The sequence below is a fragment of the Triturus cristatus genome, chromosome 7 (assembly GCF_964204655.1).
Source record: "Triturus cristatus chromosome 7, aTriCri1.1, whole genome shotgun sequence".
Classification (NCBI taxonomy): domain Eukaryota; kingdom Metazoa; phylum Chordata; class Amphibia; order Caudata; family Salamandridae; genus Triturus; species Triturus cristatus.
In genome coordinates, this window is record NC_140590.1 from 1,357,582,854 (window position 1) to 1,357,606,377 (window position 23,524).

Sequence of the window (23,524 nt, forward strand, 5' to 3'; positions counted from 1 at the left end):
TGAACGAACTGAGTAAATTAATTTTACGTGTCAGTTTTTAACAATAGACCACTGGAGTAGCAACCATTGAGCCACATTTGAAACCAACTGTTATTGACCTGTCAAAGTATTTTATTTCTTTAACTGAGTCACTTCTTTAGTATAGTGCAGAATGGTCACCGGATCTACACTCTCCAGTGTTTGAGAATGTTTCACTGAGACTTACTGTAAAATATCCAGTTGGACGTGGATGTACAGGTGCTTGGACAGGATGCCCTGCCATGTCTGATATTCAGACCCCGGTTATGTGAGGTCCTGTGAGTCAATCTTGGCGAGGATCAGCCCTTCACAGCGGAAGCTGAAAGGAGTACAGTTCTGTCTTGTGTTGAGTTTTATTCCTTCCTGCCAAAGCCAATGTTCAGGGCTCTTTGGAAGAATGGCACCCTGCATTGGTACTTTCTTTCAGTAGATTGTGAGCATCCTACTGATGCCCGATACTTGCTCTGGTGAGAAGGATCAAGAGGTGGAATCCTAAGAAATATGTTGATGAAGTTTTCCAGCAGTCATGTGACATTCAGCAGTCATGTGACATCGCTGCAGTGAGAAGGGCATACAGCCTTGCATTGAAACAGAAATAAGATGTGAAAGATATTTTTCATAAGGAACTTACCTTTGAGAGCACAGATAATGTAATAATTGCAAATCCGACTGCTCTTTCGAAGACTAATTATTAACACCTTGATAGGAATTTGTTGTAATGTGATCCGCTTTTAAACAGTCGCATATTTCTGGATTGGAGGTGGCAATATTTATTTTGCGAGTGCATGAGTTTACTGATCTGATGGTTATTTTTCACAGGGCAAGGTAGAAGCTGAGTTCCAGCTGCTCACTGTAGAGGAGGCTGAAAAGAGCCCTGTTGGTCTTGGGCGCAAAGAGCCAGAACCACTGGAGAAACCAAAGTACGTATATAAACAAGTTGTATTTGTATCGGCAACTCTTGCATTAACATACCTTTCAACAAGTTAGATAAATGAGACCTGATCCCTAAGCCCACTTTGGCGTAAGCCACCCTTTGATATTATTATCTTCGTCTATTGTCGACTGAAATTGAGCATGAATACTATACTTAACAAGTGTTGTGACTCATGTGTGAGAATAACCTACACTGCCAGAGTGTCTTTATACCCAGAGGAAGTCAGATCCACACAGAAGACTGTGAAAACCAAATGGCATTTATTGGCTTATGCATAGTCTGGTGGTAGAAGATTGAACATCATTAGTCTGTGTGTAAATTGATCATCTATTACTTACTATAAAATGGCTCACTAAAATAAACTGCAGACTGTGGCTGCCAGTGGTCATCTCCCTAGCAAATGTGCACTAGTTCTAGTAAACCCAGGTCCTTGGGTTCATTGGCTGTCCAGGGAAGGATGAGTCTTCAGGAGACAGCAGAGGTCCATCCCATCTCATCATAAAATCATGAGCAGAGTTCTCAAAGTGCTTGTCCTCAGAACTTCACAGAAATGGAAAGTCTAGAATTTTATCTTTTGTAAGGGATATTATGGAGAGGTGCCCCGATGAATCCTCAGCACTTATGCAAAGTGGGATGCAAACTTCCACATTTGAAGTGCGTGTAGATGATTCTCAGCACTTCATTGATATTTCCCATACGATGGGTCTACCATGAGGAATCTGACAGGCAGCGGTCAGGAAATGAATTCCCTGCTTAGCTGGATCTATATAAAACTTGGCAGGCACATGAGTGAAATCATCCATATTCATAAATGTTCTTTTTTTGTTACAGCCGCCCAAAAACATCTTTCAACTGGTTTGTGAATCCCTTGAAAACGTTCATCTTCTTCATCTGGAAGAGATACAAGAAGTACATCATTGCCCTACTCATCATTGCGATTCTGTCCGTATTTTTATTCCTGATTCTGTACACAATGCCCGGATACATCAGTGAAAAGATCATTAATGGTTGAAAGGACATCCCTCCCAAATGAACACATAACTGATCATCATCAGTGTATTTGGAATCCAGAACCTAGCCGAGGTACATCAATCTGGAAGTGAGACTAACGCATTTACAATTTTTGTTGAACGCCCTTCAAATTCAACTGCCTTCAGTGGACTATGCCTGCAACACTGAATTAAGTGATGCACTTTGATGATAGGCTTAAGAATCTTCCGTTATTTTGCTTATTGATGGAACCAAATCGTTTCCCGGATTAAGCTCGATTTTAAATTTCTGGTCTCTTCATCTTATTTCCTCAGATTTGAAAGGCGGATACAGTTTTTGACATTAATTGGAAAGAAGAAGTCTCCTAATGAGTGCTCTTTTATTCCACATTTCATACCAAACAAATTGCACTTTAGATTGAAACTATTCATACTGTTTGATAATGTCAGTAAGTTCACCGACACTTTTAGCTGCCTCTTTGTACCTGAAAGCATCATGAGCCTTAATGTAATGGTGAATTAAATTATAGATGGTCAACGGAAGGAATTTTTCTAGTCGGTGCAAATTAATGACAAACTTTTTTTTATTTCTACATGTTGTTCTAGTATTGTATTCTAATTTTCCTAAAGAGGATGTTATGAACAAATAGGTTTGATTTACTCCATTTTCGATGTACGTCTATGTATTTAAATGTATGGCAGTTTCATATATACACAGCTGGAATAGGCATACTTTGCCACAATATTGTCTTTAATATTCACTTTGTGACTTTAACAAACAGACAATAATTCAATTGAATCATATATGGATTTAGTATAACAAGATTATGGGGATTGTACATGGGACTTCTTCATAATGTTTTCATCCTGTCATCTCACAGATTAAGAATGTTTGGCATTCATCCTTTGGATGCAAAGGAATTATGAGTATGAGGTCCCAGAAGGGTTTGTATATGAGCAAGGATCCAGCTACTATATTCTATACGAATACACGCCTCCTATTTATAGTTTTTAGGCTTACAATCAATGTAAAAATTGCTCCTGTGATTTTGCAGAAGCTTATTTATTTTGTAAACGCATCATAAACACATCACGGTTGAGTAAGAAGGTTTACATTGCTGAATATATTTTGTGGACAGAAATTCACATTCAATAGTGGAAGTTGTAAATTTACAGCAATATGACACTTTATTTTCTATTGCGTACTCCGTGACTGTGATACAAATTTTCAGCACACGCTGTGGTCTAAGAATTACTGTTTCAGTTGTGGAAATAAATATGTGCTTTTGCTAAGTTATCTAATATGATGGGCAATGAGCCTCTGGGAGAAAAAGGCAAAAATTATCTGTAAATAACCACGTAGTCTTCAACAGGGAAGGTGGGAAAAATCCACTAAGTCAAATCAATTCGATTCAAGGATTTTTTTATACCGTATTTAACCAGTTATCTGGTGATATACAATTTAAGTATTAAAACAAAAAGGCCTGCATCAATTGAACAAAAATTGTATTTCTGTAAATACAGAACAGCTGATTGCAGTAACAAAGCGATGACACCTACAGTAACAATGGGTAGACAGATATATGCATATCCAATGGTCGCTTAACTGTTATTTATTGTTTTAAATTCAGATTTTAGAGCCCTTACTCCTGGCATCCACAAGTCAGATATAGATTAAATAGGTTACATCGGAAATTATTTAATTCATTGCCGAATCCAACAGCAGAATAGCCATCTCCCCAAAAACTCCCCATCCCTTTGTAATGTGCAATAAACTTTTTAATGTATGTGGTGAAAACTATTTCTGAAACATAAAGTGACTGTAAGCAGCACATATGGCAGAAAAAACTAAAGACAAATCAGAGGCACAGTTTAGAAATGAAGAATTAAAATTAAAAAACCCACAACTTTAATATGTAAATGTGAAGTACTTTCAAGACAAGCATTTGTAATTCTATAATTATAATATTGCAAATCAACATATTATTATAATTTCAGAAATCATATTGGCCATCTGCCTTTCTAGGATGGATTCTTTGAAACATTAAGTTTTTTTGGGATTCCTGATTTAACATTAATGACTCAGGCAGGCCTTTCAAACTATGGTGACAAACATTTGTCTTGATGGCACTTAAAGGACACATGAATCAACACCTACTTGTCCAATCTAAGATAATGCAAATTTAGTAGCTCTTTCGGTGTGTTCATACCAAAAAAAGGAAACTACAAGGTCAACATAATGCAAACAAATATCTCTTTCTGAAGAGCATTGATTATATAGGCAGTGATCTACAACATATGGAAAGCTCTAACCGTGATACATGCGATACAGTTTTCATTCTCACCGTCATCGCTTGAGGACTCACCACTTGGAACAAAGGCTGTATCGGAACCCTGATCCACCAGTGTTATATGAGAAGTGGAAGTGATTTCATGAGCAGTGCTGCTTTGCATCATAAGGCTCTGTGTTTTAATATGAATGTGATTTTTTTTTTTTATTCAACTACTGAATTTGCATACTCAGTAAATTATCACATTCAATGAGGGATTTCAGATACTTCAGGGTTCAGCTTACTCAACCTAAAACAAACCTTACATGGTTAATCGAGATTGAGATTTAGCTGTTTGCTGTTTAGCAGGGGTTGGCTGCCTTCATAAGGAGCAATTAGTATGGAAAAATTGGAAGTCAAAAAAAGGATAGAAATGCCAAAGACAGACGTCCAAACTTACTATATATATTTGCAGCAACTCATAAAGTAAGTATCCCAGGAGATTCAGTACAAGGAATTACAATTGACCCAGAAGTTTGAATGTTTTTTTTCATACTATGTGTACTTTTTATAACCAAAATGCAATAAAGACATTTAAAAAAAGGACTCTATGTGGGGTGATGGTAATACTATCTTTTTATAGAGTAAGGTATCATAATTATGCATGAGAGAGGCATCAGGATAACATGTTATTTACTAATAAGGGCGAAGTCGCTTATAATGATATCCCTGCGTAAGATTGATATCCTTAATATTTAACTGTTACCTTGTGAAAATAATAGAGATATTGACCTGAAAATAAGGACACTCCAAGGTGCTTTTAGGCTATTTGAAGACAAACTTGTCTGTAGTAGTGCAGAAGTTCTAATTGCCCTCGCCCCTAGATATTGGGAAAAGTATCAGATGCCTCTACTGCAACATGCATTGAACTCAGTGGTGTAACATAGGCCCCCACAGCCCCCGCGGTGCAGGGGAGCTCCCGAGCTGTAGGGGGCCCGCTCAGTACAGTACTCTGGCCTGAGAACTCATTGATAAATAAAGAGCGGGCCCCTCTATGTACCTTGCAGAGGGCCCTCCTCAAGTTTTGTTACACCACTGATTGAACTAGTTTTGAGCCCAGGAGTGACACATGAATAGACAGTCATGGCTAAATGCCTCACCACCATCCTTACAAGGCCATGTGCTCCCCTGCATTCCCAGGTCAGGAAGGAGGAGCCTACTTCAAAACATCACCACTAGTAGGGCCGGGCTGAAAGGTACGGCTTCAGACCTATCTGATATCACCAGAAATCAATAGCGGACGGTAGTGGGTGCAGTACATGAGATAAAAGCTGAGGGCACTGTGAGAGAGAGCCTTTTAAGAAGTGGCACTATCAAAGGTGAGATGACCGATGGAGGGAACTGTAACAGACCGCTGAAGGAGAGCTCCGTCAGAGAGTTGGGGTTGGCAAGTGACCAGTAGCGGCTTGTGATCTTTGGTGGGCATAACCCTTGTCCTGACTTGCAGCCAGCGAGCAAGCAAATCAAGTGTGTCACACAATACCTGAAATGGTTTCAAAAGGGACTTTCACCCAGCAAGATCATTTTGAAAAATGGGTGTTAACTTTTGACCAAATTTCCTTTAAAAAATTCCAAAAGCCATTGGTGCTATAGGTGATTCAGAAAACGCTATTTCTTGTGGCCTTTCATTTATCATAGTATCTGTCTACACTTCTACATTGCTTTACTTTAATTTTTCTAACCTGTCCTTCCATGTAGATTCCCTATCATGGAGTCAAACTGAAAATCTCCCTAGAAGGGGAACGGTGCAAAAACTACAAAAAACTCCACAAATTTCACAATCTCTGCAGTATAGCAGAGCTAGACAGATTGTACAGGCTAATACAACAGTGCTGGTGCACAGTGTGTGGGAACCTTGCAAACCGCATACGGGTTAGTCAAACTTACAGATAAGAGTTTCAGACAGCGGTGCTGATGATCAAATATCTGTTTTAAATAAGTATTTAGAAATTCAGTTATTTTGTTCCCAAGCACTGGCTTGTAAACTTATAAAATGCTCATACGTTTTACTATCAAATATATTGTTTTCATTTTGAAAAAAAATAATGTGATTACCTAAGCAACATATTGCCATGTATGTGAACAGTGACATTTTCATCCAGTACTCACATGCACTCCTGCCACACATCAAAAGATTCTGCCTTGCATTTCCACTTTATCGGGCCTAGGATGTACACAATACGCCAAAAATCAGCACCATTACGTTCAGGCTAGTAAAACGACTAAATGTGAGCACCATAATTCGTTGGGTGCCTATAAGAGTGCAGGAATTACCACTATTATGGCGGGCCAGAATTATACCAAAAGATTCACTGGAAGCAGAAAATATGGCAACAAGTAGCACCATTATTACAGGTTCCTCTTCACCAGGTATGGACACAGTGATGTCATAAATGCCCACAATATGTTAAGAATGTCTGCAATATGCCAATGCCAGTGTTATGCCAAGGGGTGGGCACCATCATGAGATGGATGTCCACAATAGGTCAATAATTTCCCAGTGTTTTGCCAAGTAGTGCACGTAGTTATGCCACTGAGGGCCCCAATAATTTCAGAATTACCACTAATATGTCAGGATCAGGCACCAGCAGACTCCCATACACATGCTATCTTGTGCATTCATACACACACACATCACATGCACATATACACACGAACACAAGTATATACCCTCACACACATGCACAGCTTCTGCAACGTTTTCGGTCTGGGCTTTAACAGCTCAGCTTTTAAACATACCTATTGCCAACTATCAGTAGCGGCTTCTAGAGCGAGTGCTGTGGGGCAGTGGGGTGAGGCGGGCGGGGGAGGGGCAGGGTGTGGGGTAGTAAACTACGGCATACGGCCGAATGGAGGTAAGTACATAAATAAATCAACACAACAAATTACATTGCGCATGCTGCATCGCCATTTGGCGTTGCAGCGTGCGCAATGTAATTCGTTTTTATTTATTTAATATTGCCCCTCCCCCGCCCCGCCTCACCGCCCCACAGCACTCCCTCCAGGAGCCGCTACTAACAACTAAATATAGTAGGTTTGGATCCACCCTTTCAACCAAGGCTTTGTTCCACTAGTCTCTCTCAGCAATTGGCTTGAGACTTTGTCAATCAAATGGTGCTTCGTCCTATTGGTGTGTTCATCTCTAACCTTCGACTGTTGGCTGCGCCCTTCCACGTCAAATTATGTGCTTGCATTAAACTACAATACATACCACTTTACAGCTATAGACCCTTGCTATCAGCTGACTCTCTCTTCTGTGCATCCCCTAACCTGCTAACACTGCATGCATAAGCACATTCAAACCAGACCTACCAGCTTGGGCAATCCATATTTTTACTTCCTTTACCATATCAGCTTCATGAGTTCTATTCTGATATTTGCACTCGCTTAGGCTTTAGGCGTCACTGTGCTCAAGCCCCCTGCACAGTCAGGTATCAGGTTTGGAGATGTCTGCAATTTGGCAGCAGACTTCTTGGGAAAAAGTCTGTCCAGACTATTACTGATGTGGAGCATTGATGCCCCTTCCAATACTCCGATTCTCTATGTTGCAGCCTATCAGGGACTCTAGACCCAAGGAGAAAAAATACACTATAAAATACACTGGTGCCAAACAATGTGGTTTCTTTGTGTGTCTGTGTGGGTATGAGGCTCCTAACTGGTCGTTTCCAAGGACTCAGTCCTCCCCTGGACTTGTTCTGGAGGTTAAGTGTCTGGCCTCTCACCCTGGAGTGCCTGGCTCCGTGTCCACCCTGCACAAGGGCGCAGTCAACACTAGATTCTGGGGGTGGCATGGACAGCCATGGGAAAAGCTGAACCCAGAGGTATGACTTGACTCTAAGAGCCACAGCACAAGCTGAGTCATCAAGAGATAGAAATCAGACATCAATGAACATGACAACATTTGATAAAGGCTTCAAAATTAAAAATGTATATTATTCCACATTTCTAAGTGTCTTAGTTAAGTACACATGATTATATAACTAAATCAAGAGACATTTATTGAAATTTGTATTATCTAAGTATGAAACATTTAGGAATAGCCCCATGCCTTGACAACGTTGGCATGAGTTTCCCACAATGTGTAAGTTGTCATCTTCTCTATTTATATAGCCTATATTTGAGATAAATGTGAAGCAAGATTATTTTATTCTAACCGTATATAAGTGGGATTTGTGTGGAGCGCTGATCCTGTACTTCAATGTGTTCTCCAACAGGGTGATTACAAAAAATGCTGCATAGTGAAGTAACGCAGTGGGCTGTGGGTCACACAAGTTTGTCAAGTGGAGAAGCTGAAATTTGAGCCCAGGACTGCATATCGTGCTGTTCAGAGACTGCAGGTTTAAATCCTTTGCCCTTCACCAAAAGGGCAATGCTGTTATTCACTAAGTGTTAATATATGAAGTTCAAAAAATACACTTCTCACACTATATTTTTTAGAGATTTATATAGCGCGAACTAGACCCGAAGGTATTAAAGCGCTTTACATGAGTACCAGTTTCGTTCCACAACGACACATAATTTTTTTTGTTAGGCAAGGGGAGATTAAGTGATTTGCCCAGAATCACAGGATGTTGAGCGTCGTTGCCGAGACTTGAATCCGGTCCCTCAGCTTCGAGGTGAGTGGCGTAGCAAGGGGGGCACTAGTTTTGAGGGCGACAGCCTCCTCCTGTTCTCACCTGCCGTTCTCGGGGTGGAAATAGACCCCCCGCTCTTCAATCAGCTGCCAAGGGGCAGCAAATGGGGAAAGAATCCTGCCAGAACCCCCACCCCCGCTATATGATTCGGCCATGGTGGGGCGGAAAATACGGGTACGGCCACGTTGCGGCCAAAGTGCTCGCTACGCCACTGTTCAAAGTCGACCGCTCTAGCCATAAGGCTACATGCTCTCTTAACCCCTTCCGTTCTCATGACGAGCTCAGCTCGTCATGAGTCACAGTGGAGCTGTACTCATGACAAGCTGAGCTTGTCATAACGGCCGCGGCCCGACCCACGCGCAATTAATTTCCCGCCTGTGTGAGAGAATTAATCAGTGGGCGGGGTCGTGACGAGCTCAGCTCGTCATGAGCACAGCTCCACTGTGAGTCATGACGAGCTGAGCTCGTCACGAGCACAGCGGCGCTGCGGCCCCCCCCCCCACCGTGGGGGAATTACCCCCGCAGGGAAGGGGTTAAATCAAATTGACACTATACACTCATATAATCATGTGGGTGGCCTTAGGATCTAAAGGTGTGAATTTCAATTTTGAATGTTTCCACAGGCCCTGATCAAACAATATCAAACAGTGACAGAACTTGCCTATCTAAAATCATCCTGCTCTTCCCAAGTGTCTCTTTGAACAGCTGTAACCCAAGGAGTAAACTCTGTGGGAGCTCCGAGATCCCTTCATTTTTGGATAATCATTTAATTGCGGCAATTCCTGCCTTCTCTTACGCCTGGCTCTACAATCAGACGGTTTTCAGAAGAGGCTTTCCACCTCAATGAGCAGATTTAAATAAATAACAAAACAAAGAGGTCACAGAGCACCCACAGAGCTTGATCCTCATGTCACAGCACCTCAAGGAAACATAGGTGAGGAGCAGATTGACTCTAAAGAGAAGGTCTGTCTGACACTGCTTACACTTCAGTCTGCACTTCAAACTCTTGAGGGGGGGTGTCACCTGCGTCGCCCCATTCCAAATTCTGGAGGGGGTAGGAATTCCCCCCTAGGTCCAATAGTTCCTAAGCGCAAGGCCCTCCATTGGCCCCTCAGTAACAGCAGAGACATCTGTTACATTGCAAAGCTGCTGAGAAGTGCAGACATGCTGTCTCACACAGTGCCACTCAGGGTCAATGGATACTGGCTCTCTTCACACGGTCACCTGGTGAAGAACGGATATGACACTCTGAGCACAGGTTTAATTGGAAACCACTGCTTCTTGGTTGGTTTCCAGCTCGTGTGTGGAGGCTCTGCACATTACAAATCTATTACAGATTTTGCAACTTTGGAAATCTTGGGGCATATTTGTTATTTTTTCACACCATGCGGCTCAGCAACAGAACTTGCTGAGCTACATTGCATGAAAGGGAGGGATCAGATATGTTCCATATTTTCAAAGATATGAAGCATTTCTGCTCTCTCCTCCTGCTGGTGCACTATGCATTGCCTAGCACCAATGCCGGCACCCTTGCACCATGGTGCAAGGGTGCCTGCATCACAGGTATGATTGTTTTTTATGCAGGAAGGGATGCCTTCCTGCACAAAAACAATCGAAAGAGTCATTTTCATTTGTGATCACGCATAGAAGGAGGAAATAACGAGGAGGAAAAAATGATTTTTCGCCTCATTATGCCATCCTCTGAGGGCCTACTGATTTGACACAATTTCAGGTTTACAAACGTTTGTAAACCTGGAATTTTATCAAATCCATGGGTTGATACATGGGAACACCCATGCTCCACCCCCTGGATTCCCTTCTAGCTAGAAATGTAACATAACACACAATGAGGAGCTGTATTGCGTTACCTTTCTTTACAACGCCACGCCAGGCAGTGCAAATTGCAAATCAGTTTCTCTTGGTTCATTTCCCACAAATTGTGCACTTGGCACAACTCAAATTTATGACCCTTCGGACCCTTTTGTGCTGTCTTCGCCTCCCACTGAACGCTTGAGTTTGAGTCTGCGAGTCAGTGGCTGTTGTCACCAGTTCTTCACCGGGCTCTCTCATTCTCTTGTTGTGGGGCGCATTAATCCAATTTAGCAGCCCCTGCATTTGACAGCAGAGTTGTAAACAAGAATTATTTGGTAGGGACCCCTCTAGCGCGGTTTAAGACAGTTCTTTTTAACATGTTTGTTAACCATGACCCAGCCCCCTGGACTTAAATAATGACACAGTGCTTATATTGAAGATGCGGTTGCCAAGTCAACCTGACAAGAGACACCACTTAAGTAAATCCCTTGCAGTAGTCTAGAACTGTATCATCTGTTAAGTCACAAGCGCAGCTGCAGGCACTAGCAGGTATCTTATGGCTCTCAAATTCAGAATTTCATTGGCGTCATTCATGTCTTTGGACTTGGATTGCTTTGAAGGATCGTTAAAGCGAGGGGAAGAGTGCCTGGCCATTTCAAAGAGGTAGCGGGACATACCCTGGCTAATTTGGATTTCAGGAAACTGTTGACTTGCTCACAAAGCCAGAGGCTTTGTGGTTGGTTACTGCAGAAGATCTCGCGCTCAGAAAGAAGATGAGTCAATTGAAAGTTATGTATCTGCTCTACGTTCTTTAGCGGGCTCATGTGCATTCGATACCATTAATTATGAGCAGGTATTAAGAGATCAAATAATGATGAAGACAAAGAGTAAGAAGATACAAGAGAGGTTGTGGTTAGGCACGGAATCATCATTAAGTGCTGTAGTTAATATTGCCAAAGGCATTGAACAGTCTGAAAAGTTCGTTAACGAGATAAGAGGTCAACCTCAAGTTTTTAATGCAAAGGTACAAGATCCCGTAGCTGAAGTATCTCTAGTTAAAAATCAATTCACGCCAAAAAGACCGCCGTTTGTCAATAGAAAAGATTCTAGTTTTAAAGACAATAAATCCAGCAATAGAAGAAACCCTGTTATCTGCTACAGATGTGGCAGTTTTGATCATGTAGGTAACTACAAAGGGTGTCCTGCTTTGAATAAAATTTGTATTAAGTGTAAGAAAGCAGGCCATTTTGGGAAAATTTGTAGGTCATTACAGAAGGTTAACTGTGTAACGTGTGAAGAGGAAGATATTTCCACAGAATTTAATGAATTTAATTGTATTTCTTGTGTATGTGAAAGTAATTGTAAAGGCTTCCCATCTGGTACAATAGTAATTGATGGGAAAGAAGTGTCAATGATGATTGATTCTTGTGCATGGTACTCTATTATTGGCAAGGATCTATTTAAAAAATTGTGGGACAGCAAAGAATTGTTACCCCCAGATATCAAACCAGGTAGTTATTCAGGACACAAAATTGACCTGGAAGGTTTCATTTGGGTAGATTTTGCGTTTAAAGGAAAAAAAAGTAAAGGTAAATTGTATGTTGCGACCAAGGGAGTATCTATATTAGGGTGGCCACACCAGCAAGAGTTGGGGATAAAATTGGATCCTAGTGCCTCGCCGCCTGTGTATAGTGTTTCTACAGATGATGAGGCATTTGTACAAAACATAAAAAACTTGTATCCTAGGGTAATCAAGGATACTCTTGGAAAATATATAGATTTTAAACACAAGATCATCCTTAAAGATTCCGCGGTAGCAGTAAGACATAAGGTCCGCAATGTACCTTTGGCTTACCGCACCAAATTGAAAGACATGTTAGCAGATCTAGTTTCTAGGAGTGTGATCGAACCTATAGAATCTTCTCCATGGGTTTCTCCGGTGGTGCTTTCTCTCAAAAGTAACGGGGATCTCCGTCTGTGTGTTGACTTACGCAGTTTAAACAAAGAGATTTGGATTGACAGACACCCTTTGCCCAACATACATGAATTGATCTCAACTCTCTCTGGGGCATGTGTGTTTTCCACGGTGGATTTGGCTAGTGCTTACCACCAAATTATGTTACACGAAGAATCCAAATCGCTAACAGCATTTATTACACCCGAAGGTATGTTCCAATTCCTACGGATGCCTTTTGGGTTAGCTAGTGCGGCTTCAGTCTTTCAGAGGCTCATGAAGGATGTGTTGGAAGGTTGTCCTGGTGCAATTGCGTTCCAAGACGACATCTTAATTTTTGGGAGAAATTTTGAAGAACATGACTTTAATCTAAAAAAGGTTTTAGATACTATACAAAAGAAAGGTTTAACGCTCAAATTCTCTAAATGTAGATTCAGGAAAGATAGTGTTGAATATTTGGGACACGAAATATCAAGTGAAGGTATCAAGCCGAAATTAGACCATGTGATTAGTGTTCAGAAGGCACCGGCACCTACCACGAAAGAGCAGTTGTTGTCTTTTCTAGGTCTAACCGAATTCTATAGCAAATTTGTGAAGAATTATTTTTCAAAAGTATTCCCTTTACGTGCATTATTGAGAAAAAATGCGAAATTTATCTGGGGTGAGGAGCAGAATTTAGCTTTTGAAGCTTTAAAAAACGATATCAGCTCTGCTCCTTTCTTGAGACCTTTTGATATTGGGGGAGAATGTATAGTAGCGGTGGATGCTAGCAGCACGGGTTTAGGGGCGGTGCTTATGCAAAAGAATTTTGGAGAAGAGTTTGTAGTATCTTATGCCTCTAGGTCACTGCGTGGGGCAGAATATAACTATTCCACGATTGAGAGGGAGTTGCTTGCTTGCACTTGGGCTGTCCAACATTTTAGACAATTTTTGTGGGGGACGAAGTTTCAATTGAGGACAGACCATAAACCTTTGATCAACATGTTAGCAGCGGGAGGTGGCAGAACACTTACGGCGCGTTTGGCAAGATTAGCTGCTAAATTGCAAGAATATCAATGTTCTGTTGTGTATATTCCTGGCCGAATAAATGTACATGCTGATTGCATGTCGCAACTTTCTTTGTCTTTGCCTGATGTTCCAAAGCTGGATAGGGACAAAGAAGAATGTGACATAGCTTATACTATGGAGGATGTTAATTATAGTGTAAGCTCGGATACTATTTCTGAGGAAGTGTGGGCGAAGGCAATGTCTAATGACGTGACACTGAATAGTGTGATAAAATATTTGCGAGTTGGATGGCCGGAAGAGAGAAAATTGCATGGAGAAATCAGTTAGTTTTTTAAAATTAAGGATGAACTTATGTTCTCACATGGTTTTGTAACCAGAGGTGATAAAATAGTTCCCCCTCAAGGAATCAGAGATAATTTGATCAATTTATCTCATGAAGGACATTTGGGCATGTCCTGCATTCAGCGATGCTTGAGGGAATTTTATTGGTGGCCTTGCATTGATGGCATGGTAGACAAGTGGGTTAGAGATTGTGCTCAATGCTCTAAAAGTGATAAGTCAGTCAAACCCTTATCTGTGGATGTCTCTCCCATTGAATATTCGCAAGGACCATGGAGGAAACTGGGTGTTGACATAATTGGCCCTTTGTGTCTTACGCCTGTGAAACATGTTTTTGCTCTAGTCTTGGTAGATTATTTCTCAAAATGGCCAGAGGTCAAAATTGTAGACAAAATTACCTCGACTCAAGTTATAGAGTTTTTGGACAATGTATTCAGTAGGGAAGGCCTGCCTGCTGAACTTGTGTCTGATAATGGCCCACAATTCATCAGCAAAGAGCTAGAGTTGTTTTTAAATAAATGTGGTATTGTTCACAAGAGAGTTTCTAATTACAATCCTATGGCTAATAGTCAAGTTGAACGGTTCAACAGGGTGGTAAAAGAATCCATACAATTGGCTATTAAGAGTAACATGGATTGGAGGAGAGCTTTGCGAGCCACTTTGCTTACGTATCGTACATCTCCTCACTCTGTTACTGGTTGCTCTTCTTTTGAAATGTTGAGGGGAAGGAAAGCCAGTTCAAAGCTCAGGCCTTGGTGGTAAAAAACTAATGATCCCAATGATCCTATGTTGGATATTAAAGTAGTCAGAGAACGCGTACTAAGATATCAAGACAAAATGCGAAGGGAGAATTGTAAAAATCGTTCTTCTAATCGTAGAATTAGAGTGGGTGATTTGGTACGAGTTAAGTTTGGGTGTCCTGACAAAAAATGGTCTAAATGGTCTGATCCTCTCAAAATAATTGAGGTTTTTAGCAAAGCTGTCAGAGTACAAGGTGGGAAGGTTTGGAACTTCAGACGGGTGTCCATGTATAGGTCAAACAATGACTTTAGCAAACTGAATGTTATGCCACAAAAGGATATGGTAATGAAAGAGAACAAGGAAGATTTTCAAAATTTTCTAGACGCTTTTGATGGTCCTTATTCTGGACCGGATCTTTGTGTTCCATCCTCTAATGCTCAAGGTTTAGGTACTTGTGAGACTATTGTAGATTCAACTCCAATTCTGGTTAGTGATGTAGCAACAAGTAGTTCTCCCCTTGTGAATCAAAATGTTGTACCTGGGGAGTGTTTACCTATGCAGAATGACGAGATATCTATTCCAAGAAAAAGTTCTCGCATCAGGAAATTACCTGTTAAGATGAAGGATTTTGTTAGATTTTAATTCTTTTTCACATGTACTATCTTGTAAGTTTTATTTAATCAACAAATGTTTTTTTCAAAGGGGGAAGGTGTGTAGTGTTCACATTGTAGAATGTTATGAGTTTTCTGGTGTTCCAGGTTCCAACCTGGTCGCCAGGTTCCACCCTGGACGGCGGTTAGATTTTCTATGTACTACCTGGGAGTGGTTGTCTAAGCTGTTCTCTCCGGATTGAATAAACTCACATGAAAACTTCAACTAGCCTCTCTTCAACTTACATCAGGTATCTCCACTAATCCAACTGCATTCAATTAAAGGGGCCATCAACTTCCCTACGTGGCTCATGGTTACAACAGTTCTCTTGCCCCCATTTAACTGGGATGTAATGCATCTTTGACACAAGCCCCAAGCTCCCAGCAATGACTTAGAAATGGGGATTATAACAGTTGTTATGAAAGGTATGGACCATGGCCATGGCATCTCTTCATATATGGGTACAGCCGTGAAAATACCTGGTTATTGGAGAAAGCGCATCATCGGGTAAAAAGGTCTTCCCTGTCAAGAAACCCAAATCCCATTCTGATTCTTTACACATAAAGCACTTTTCCCACTCAGTAGCTGGCATTATATTCTATAATTCTTTTAATTCCTTGTAGGTGTTAACAGAATCCAATAACATGTTTGAAATAAAGTCATTGCCAATTTCACATTATTCATCGACATTAAATGTACAAAACTCGAAAGCACAATATTGGGCCATCTTAGTCACAAAGTGATCTACTCTTCTGTGCTGCACATTTCACAATTGCTATTTCTCTAGGCAGCTCTAACGTTTTTTGCAAGTCCATGACGTATTTACCCTCCGTATTGGTGACCCAGAGGAGGTTAGAAAGTCCCTTTGTTACCACAACTGGCTGAAATTGTGTACAACTCCAAACCATTTGACTGTCTGTATAATTGGTAACATTCAGACTATTCAAAACACAGCTTGCTCTTGTGAGTGTGATCAATTAATCCACTTGTGAAAACATTATACTGCAGAAACAGCAAGCTTTGACAACACCATCTATTGTGCAAACAGCGAAGGCTGCTTTTAAGATTCCACATCCATCTCTTAAACAAGAGCCGTCTACAAACAAAGTAAAGTTGTGCTCTTCCAAGAGAACATCTCAAATGTATAGTCTTTTTTAATCAATCTAATGTCTTTGTCTGTAAAGACCCAGACTCCCTTGTTCACCATACCCCTTAAGTCAGGAGGTAAGTCTTCTTTGGTAAGAACTGGGAATAAAACAACTGTCATTGCTTGTGATTTCAATTTAAAATGTACATCCTCATTGTGTGTCTGAAGTTCCACACCTCCAGGTGTACAATAGATCACACAGTTCAATTTGTAGAGTAAATCCCTTCCCAACAGATTACCTGAACTTGAGTCACATATTGCAAATTGGTGGTCCTCTTCTAGAGGCCCTAATTTTATGGGTACTTTATCTGAAACTTGATTTCATTCTGGTGATTTGATAGACCTGCAGCTTGGACTTGTTCTCCCAAAAGGAATAGGTTTGGGTTCCCAACCATTGTAACAGTAGAACGGTTATCTCCAGTATTGATTAAAAAATTATACGGGGAGGCTATTGATATCTTCGTATGGCCCGCTCTGGCCTATCTCTAGAACTGCACCAAATACACAATTCTCTTCTCAAGAACCGTCATGAAGATTGGTGGGTCCAGTCCAATAGGAGTATCAAAACCAGATGCTGCTGGAGACTATCAACAGTAATGAAAGGGTTCTGTTGAACCCTTGGGTTTGGATTGAAGTTGTATATTCTGTTAGCCATGTTTTGTTGCATCATTGGGGCTTGGGACATATTGACATTATATGGTCTTTGTGTTTGCGTATTCTATATTGGTATCACATTCAGATTTGGCATGTGAACATCCTTTTGCATTTAATTTGGGGTCAATCCACATTCTTGTATCCAGTGGCCCACCATGAAACAAATGTAACAAGCTGTATTTTAATTCAAACTGTTTATGTCCATCCCTGCATTCTGAGCAGGAACCATTCCTCGGCTTCTGCCTTGCAAACATAAAATCCCTTTTTCCTTTCCCTTTGCATGCACGACACTCTCTCATGTTTTCAACACTTCAAGCTATGGAAATTACAAGCACCCATCTTTCTCCGTGATCATACTCAATTGTTTAATCCAAATACATGCATATGACTCGACCTTGGTGGCCATATCAGATACAGGAGTGCCCTCCGGAGGAGCTTTCTCACCCTCACAAACTGGTATACTCACATCATTTCTCAACATAGCCCTTTTTTTCTTACACTTTTTTTTATCTGTAACCCACAGGATGTAAGCACAGAATTTTAAATCTCAAATTGAAATAACTGGCAGTTTTCAGTAAATCACAACGTGGTACTCAATGACTCAAACATTTATTCCCTGTGCAACTCCACAGAACCATTCAACTGCAACACACCACCAAATGACCTAACAACCAATCCTAGTGTGGCAAACAAAGCCAAATAACCAATCTCAGCCAGCCACCTTATGGCATAACTGTCAGCATCACACATCAACACTCACTTTACTCTGATTAACCCCTTCCATGCGGGGCGGATTCCCCCGCTGTGCTGAGCGCTGCTTGCGCGGGCGTGGTCATGACGGAACGGTTCCGTCATGAGCACAGCTCAACCGACGCTCATGACGGAACCGTTCCGTCATGAGCACCGAAGGGGTTAACTCTGCATAAGCAAAATATCAAATTAAAACAACTCTTGTCTACTTCATATAAAGGAAATCGAATCAGCAATCAATCTAAGGGAAATAAGGAATGGTACCCTCCTGGCACTATCAAGCGTACAAAGTAAGAACTCACCTGAACTAGTGTGGTCTACTTCTGAGCACAACGGATCAACTGAATGCCAATCTCTGTTAGTACAATCTCACAATAGAAGTTTCATAAGTCCCTATCTTAGTGAGGCCATGGGGTCTCACAGTTCAATGCCTCACCTGTTGCTCGCCTCAAAGTCCAACACCTCAACTGTTGCTCAAATGTGATTTTACCTTGAAAAAAATGAAAGACAGGAGGCGTTTTGCAGAACAGGAACAGTTGGTTTAATTAAACGCAGCGGCCGGGAGCGCAGGCAACAGATTTAAGGTCTGAAGACTGTCTCAAAGTACATTTATTTTAGTCGTCATTTTCAAAATTTCTTAAAGTGTAAAAAAACAATCAGCACATTCTTGTTAGGACAGAAATCTGGACCTAATCACGGGTCCATAAATCTGGTCATTTGATAAGAAGCGCAGGTTGGTCTTGACATTGTGTGGACACAATGCGGAGCTTGTGGGTACGTGTCCAGATGTCCGACATGGGAAACGAGTGATCACTTCATGTAGTGTGCATGCTGTGTTCTGATTGAGTGTTCCTAACTTAGTGTGGCATCTGACAGTATGGTATTTTGGGAACGCGCACCCCTCTGGCCAAAGTCTCCAAAGACCACTGTGGGATCGGGGTCTACCTGTGGGATCGATTTTGTTTTTCCTGTTTGCACATTTGTCTAAGGGTTAGTGTGCTTGGTGCCTGGGTCACAGGGCTTGGCTGATCAGGTACTTCTGACTCGAGGTTGAGGGGGAGGTCACAACAGGTGATTTAATCAACGGTGATGCAAGTTCGCTATTATGCATACATATACCGCAACGTGCATTGTTATCGTACATTCCCCCCTCTAGTTGAATATTCAACTACATCCTTTACCCCATACTTTATGACAGTCATTTTATTCAAGGTTTGTTGTTGTGTTTCTGTTGTCTCTATTACTAATTCCCTAGTTACTTGCATTGTACCTAACTTGCGGACTGCAGATTTCATTTATGAGGGCCCTAGCAGCTCATGTGTGCCGCCAGAGCATCTCTTTTTTGACTCTCCGGTGTCAAAATGTGCCGCAGCATATGTATAAGGCCACGCAAAAACACTTTACATGGCTTTTCATGGCCTTGTAAATATGTGCTCCTTTCACACAGAACACTGCGTAAAAGGAGCGTTTCATGGGCGTTGCTGTGGGTGTTCCCAAGCAACACCCATGGAATCTGAAGTAATGAGTAATCATAAATCTGGGAATGTGTCAGATTCAAACGCCACCCCAGGGGTGGTGTTAGTCAGGCACAATGGGGAGAAATATCCTTATTGTTATTTCTCCTTGTTTTTTCCTCTTTCTATGTGTGCTGCAAAATATTTGTAGACAATGCAGTTGGTATATCGCAGTCAGGGTCCCATTTTTTAGGATAATTTGCGGGGTGAAAGTGCAGCACGACTACCGATTTTGGCACACATCCCACCCTCTATGGTGGTCATCAAGTCCAACACATACCGGTGTTGCATCACCTTGAGGCGGGTGGCTTTCAGTTCTTCCTTGAAAGTATTTAGGCCGAACTCAGTATTATTGGTTATTTTAAGTAGCTCCTACCTGATTATTTGTAACCAGAGAGCATTCACCTTTGTTTGTAAGGTGAAGAAGGGTATGGACCCTCCCGCGTTTACTTTACTGTCAGAAAACAGTCTGAGTTCTTCTCGGATGTCCTTGCAATGAGCCCAGCCAAGGTAATAAACAGCTCTTTTTTTCAATTCCTCATGCAATAGAGTTGTTTTCTTCTGTAGTGGATGTTGGTACAGCTCACACAGATCTTCTCAAGGTAGGACCACGTTCGGGGTGTGTATGGTTACAAGGGTAGAGAGGCCCCGCCATTCCTGAAGACTGTGGGTTTATTGGTGAGGGAGAGAATCAGCTGGGCGTCATCGGCATAGGAGACAATGTTGAGGCCATGGTTTCTGACGATGGCTGTGAAGGGGGCTATGTAGATTTTGAAAAGTATGGGGCTCAGGGAGGAGCCCCGAGGTACTCCGCAGTTGATCGCTGTGGGTTCCGAGATCAACAGAGGTAGTCTGACTCTCTTGTTCGACTGGTGAGGAAGGAGCGGATATTTTCCAGGGCTTTGTCGCAGATGCCGTGGAGTATTGTGCATAGGATGCGGTGAAAGATGGTATCGAAGGTGGCCACGAGGTCCAGGAGGATGAGGGCTGCATTTTTGTCTCTGTCGAGGAGGGCGCAGATGTCGTCCGTGGCGGCAAGGAGGGTTGTCTCATGCTGTGGTTGCTTCGGAAGCCAGATTGGGAGAGGTCCAGGGTGTGGTTCGCTTTGATGAACTCAGAAAGTTGGGCGTTGATGGCCTTCTTGATGACCTTGGCTGGGAAGCAAGGGGTTTATCTTAGCATGTTTCCAGTCTTTCGGGAAGGTGGCGGAGTTGATGGAACAGCTGATGCTGTGGCAGAGTTTGGGGGCGATGGTGGTGCCTGCTCTGTTAAAGAGGGTGTCGTCCATGGTGAGGGGGGTCCAGCTGAGTAGGGTCTGTTGGGGTCCGGTGTCGTAGGTTATGGTGGTTGCGGGTGGGGTGGGAAGGTCTTGGGTATCGAGTCTGTTGAAGGTGTCATATATTTTCTTGATCTTGTGGTGGAAGTAGGTGCTGAGGTTGTGGTAAAGCTCTTGGGAGGGTAGGGGTATCTGCTGATTTGTGCTGTCTCTGTGCTGGGTCTGGTGAATTCTTTGACCACGTAAAAAAGTTCTTTGCTGTTGAGTACGTTGGCGTTGATCCTTTCTTGTAGGACCACTTTCTTCATTGTTCTGATGTGGTGGTGGTGTGCGGTGACAGCAGTTTTGATGGCTGAGTGGTCTTTCGGGGTCTTGCTGCTCCTCCATTTCTTCTCGACCCATTTACAGGTAAGTCTCAATTTATGAAGGGTGGGAGAAAATCAGCTGGCTTTCTTAGAGTGTTGCTTGTTTGGGGCTCTCTTCGGGGGAACCAAAGTGTTGGTGCAGTCAAAGATCCATCGGTGGAGGTTGTGTGTTGCAGTGTTGGCATCTGTGGATGTCTGTGGAAGGGGTTTGCTGAGGGAGGTGATGAGCTGTTCTTCGGTGACCTTGTTCCAGGTTTGATGAAGGTGAAATGGATACTGCAGTGGTCAGTCCACCGGAGCTCGGTGGTGTGGCTGAAAGTGATGTTGTCGCTGGTGGAGAAGATGGGTTTGAGCATGTGTCCCACTGAGTCTGTTGAGGAGGTGACCAGTTGTTTGAGTCCGATGGTGGCAAGTCTCTCCTGCAGGGATGAGATGTTTTTGTCATTTGGGTTGTCCAGGTGAAAGTTGAGGTCACAGAGGAGGATGTAGTCTGTGGAGGCGAGAGCGTGGGGTGCGAAGAAGTCGATGATGAAATCATTGAAGGATGGGTGGGGTCCGGGGGTGTCTGTAGATGAGTGTGCCGCGGAGGGTGGTGTTCGGGTTGGTCTGGACCTGGAAGTGGAGGTGCTCCATGTTGGCTGAGAGATCGTCTTGGTGGGTAATGTGTGCAGGGTTTTTCAAGCCTAGTAAAGACCACAGGTTACTGCATGAGAAATTCTTCTATTATTTTACCCGCCTCAAATCTCAGACGCCCATCTGCCCTTTTAATACGTTATGATGTTGGCTGTCAATGCTGTGATATTATGTCAGCAAACACTTCGCCCAGTCTTTCTCCTTCTCTGAACGCCCTCACTTCTTGATATTGAATGATTTACCTTTGTAGTTCTTCTCTAGATTCATCACCCCTCTCTAGGAATGCGACCTCATGAGAAGGAGCCAGGAGTAGGAGAGACTAGAATGGGAGACCAGGACGAGCCCACGAGCGACAGAAAGACCCAGAGGGAGGAGGAGAGTGCATGGCACCAGCAGATAAAACCCCTTTCACAGCAAGAGGCCGGCAACGTTCGGAGAGTCACAGGGAAAGGCGACGCAGAGTACACTGCCATGACTAACGACAGTCACAACCTCAGGTGAGTACTGTAGGGAGCTTTGTGGCAGCTTGTTTGGTGGGCACTTTCACTGGATTAACCTGTGAGGGTCTAGAGCATGCAGTGGCAGTCAAGGCGTGGTATGCCTGAGGTCGTGCTATACGGGACTAACCAAGCTACACGGAAGGGGAGCACTGTGCATCCATACTCACGGTAGAGAGCTCAGTGTTAGGTTGTTTTTTCTTTCACTTTCTTGTCTTTTTTGGTTTCTTTTCTGAGATGGTGGGGAAAGCGGGCCCTGTTTTCACCGTCTTTCTCCCCCCCCCCTTCACTGACTGATTACTGGAGAGACTCACACATCAATGAACCAGTGTCCTCTGAAGAGTCTAAAACCACTAATGGTGTGGCGGAGGTAACCCATAGTTGTTAGGCGCATGTTTATTGAAGTCTCTCCATATTTATTTTTCCCTGATGGTTGCTCAGAGGCTAAGAAGAAAACCGAAGAAGACACATCCAGAGAGGGAAGATTAGAGAACATATCCCTCCGTTGCATTTCGTGAAAGACCACTTTCTGCCTGCCCTAATAGGTTAATGCATGAATAAACTGCCTTTAAAAATGCCACTGATTGGGGTCATTCCATGAACCCCACAACAGGTCTGTCTTTTATTTCAAAGTTCAGTAAAGAAATATGTTCTGATCGGTAGACTTAGTGCCTGATTTTATTCTTGGCAGAGAGGGAACTCCGTCGCAATGGCAATGGAGTGCGCTACCCACCAAGACTATGGCCTGTCCATCCAAATCGGAATTAGATGGAACATAGTTTGATGACGGTAGATACTACTCTTTCTTCGCCATGGCCAAACTTCCGCGACAGAGTAAGAACCATCTGAGATTTGTCTGTGTGACCACCCACCTAATTTAGATTAACGAACATATAGCCATTTTTTTATTCCCGTCAGTGCCAGGAAAAACCTGGTGGTAAGGAGCATCCACTTTAGGATTTTCTTTTTGAATATGTAAAAATGTTTTAACTTTTCCGAATGCCTCTGTCATATTTGACAGAGCCATGCAGCAAAGTTACAATGCTTTGGCAGGAACCACCTTGACGGCAGTTCCTGTCAATGCTTGAAATGTCTGTTGGGCCAATAAGGATTTCAAAATTTAGTGGTAGGCACCTCCGTCAGAACTAAGGTGTGATTTATTCCGTTACTCTGATGGAGGATGGGCCAAACACCCAAATTTAAATTGGCCCATTAGTGAAGTGTGTCTCTTTAATTATGACAAGGTCAATTTGGTGACTTTGAACATCAAACAGTACC

General features: G+C 42.5%; 1 protein-coding gene and 1 long non-coding RNA gene across 2 annotated transcripts in view; one reads left to right on the forward strand and one right to left on the reverse strand.

The window, feature by feature from the left end:
- The window catches only part of LOC146812054 (fer-1-like protein 4), a 1,053,957-nt gene extending 1,049,140 nt beyond the window's left edge, over positions 1 to 4,817 (forward strand). Inside the window, exons 44-45 of the mRNA XM_085619061.1 lie at positions 838 to 938; positions 1,784 to 4,817. Of these exons, the coding sequence (XP_085475187.1) occupies positions 838 to 938; positions 1,784 to 1,964 (282 nt within the window). The 3' untranslated portion in view covers positions 1,965 to 4,817. The remainder of the gene's footprint in view (positions 1 to 837; positions 939 to 1,783) is intronic.
- The window catches only part of LOC146812056 (uncharacterized), a 156,805-nt gene that overhangs the window by 110,292 nt on the left and 22,989 nt on the right, over positions 1 to 23,524 (reverse strand). The gene's annotated exons all lie outside the window — the stretch shown is intronic.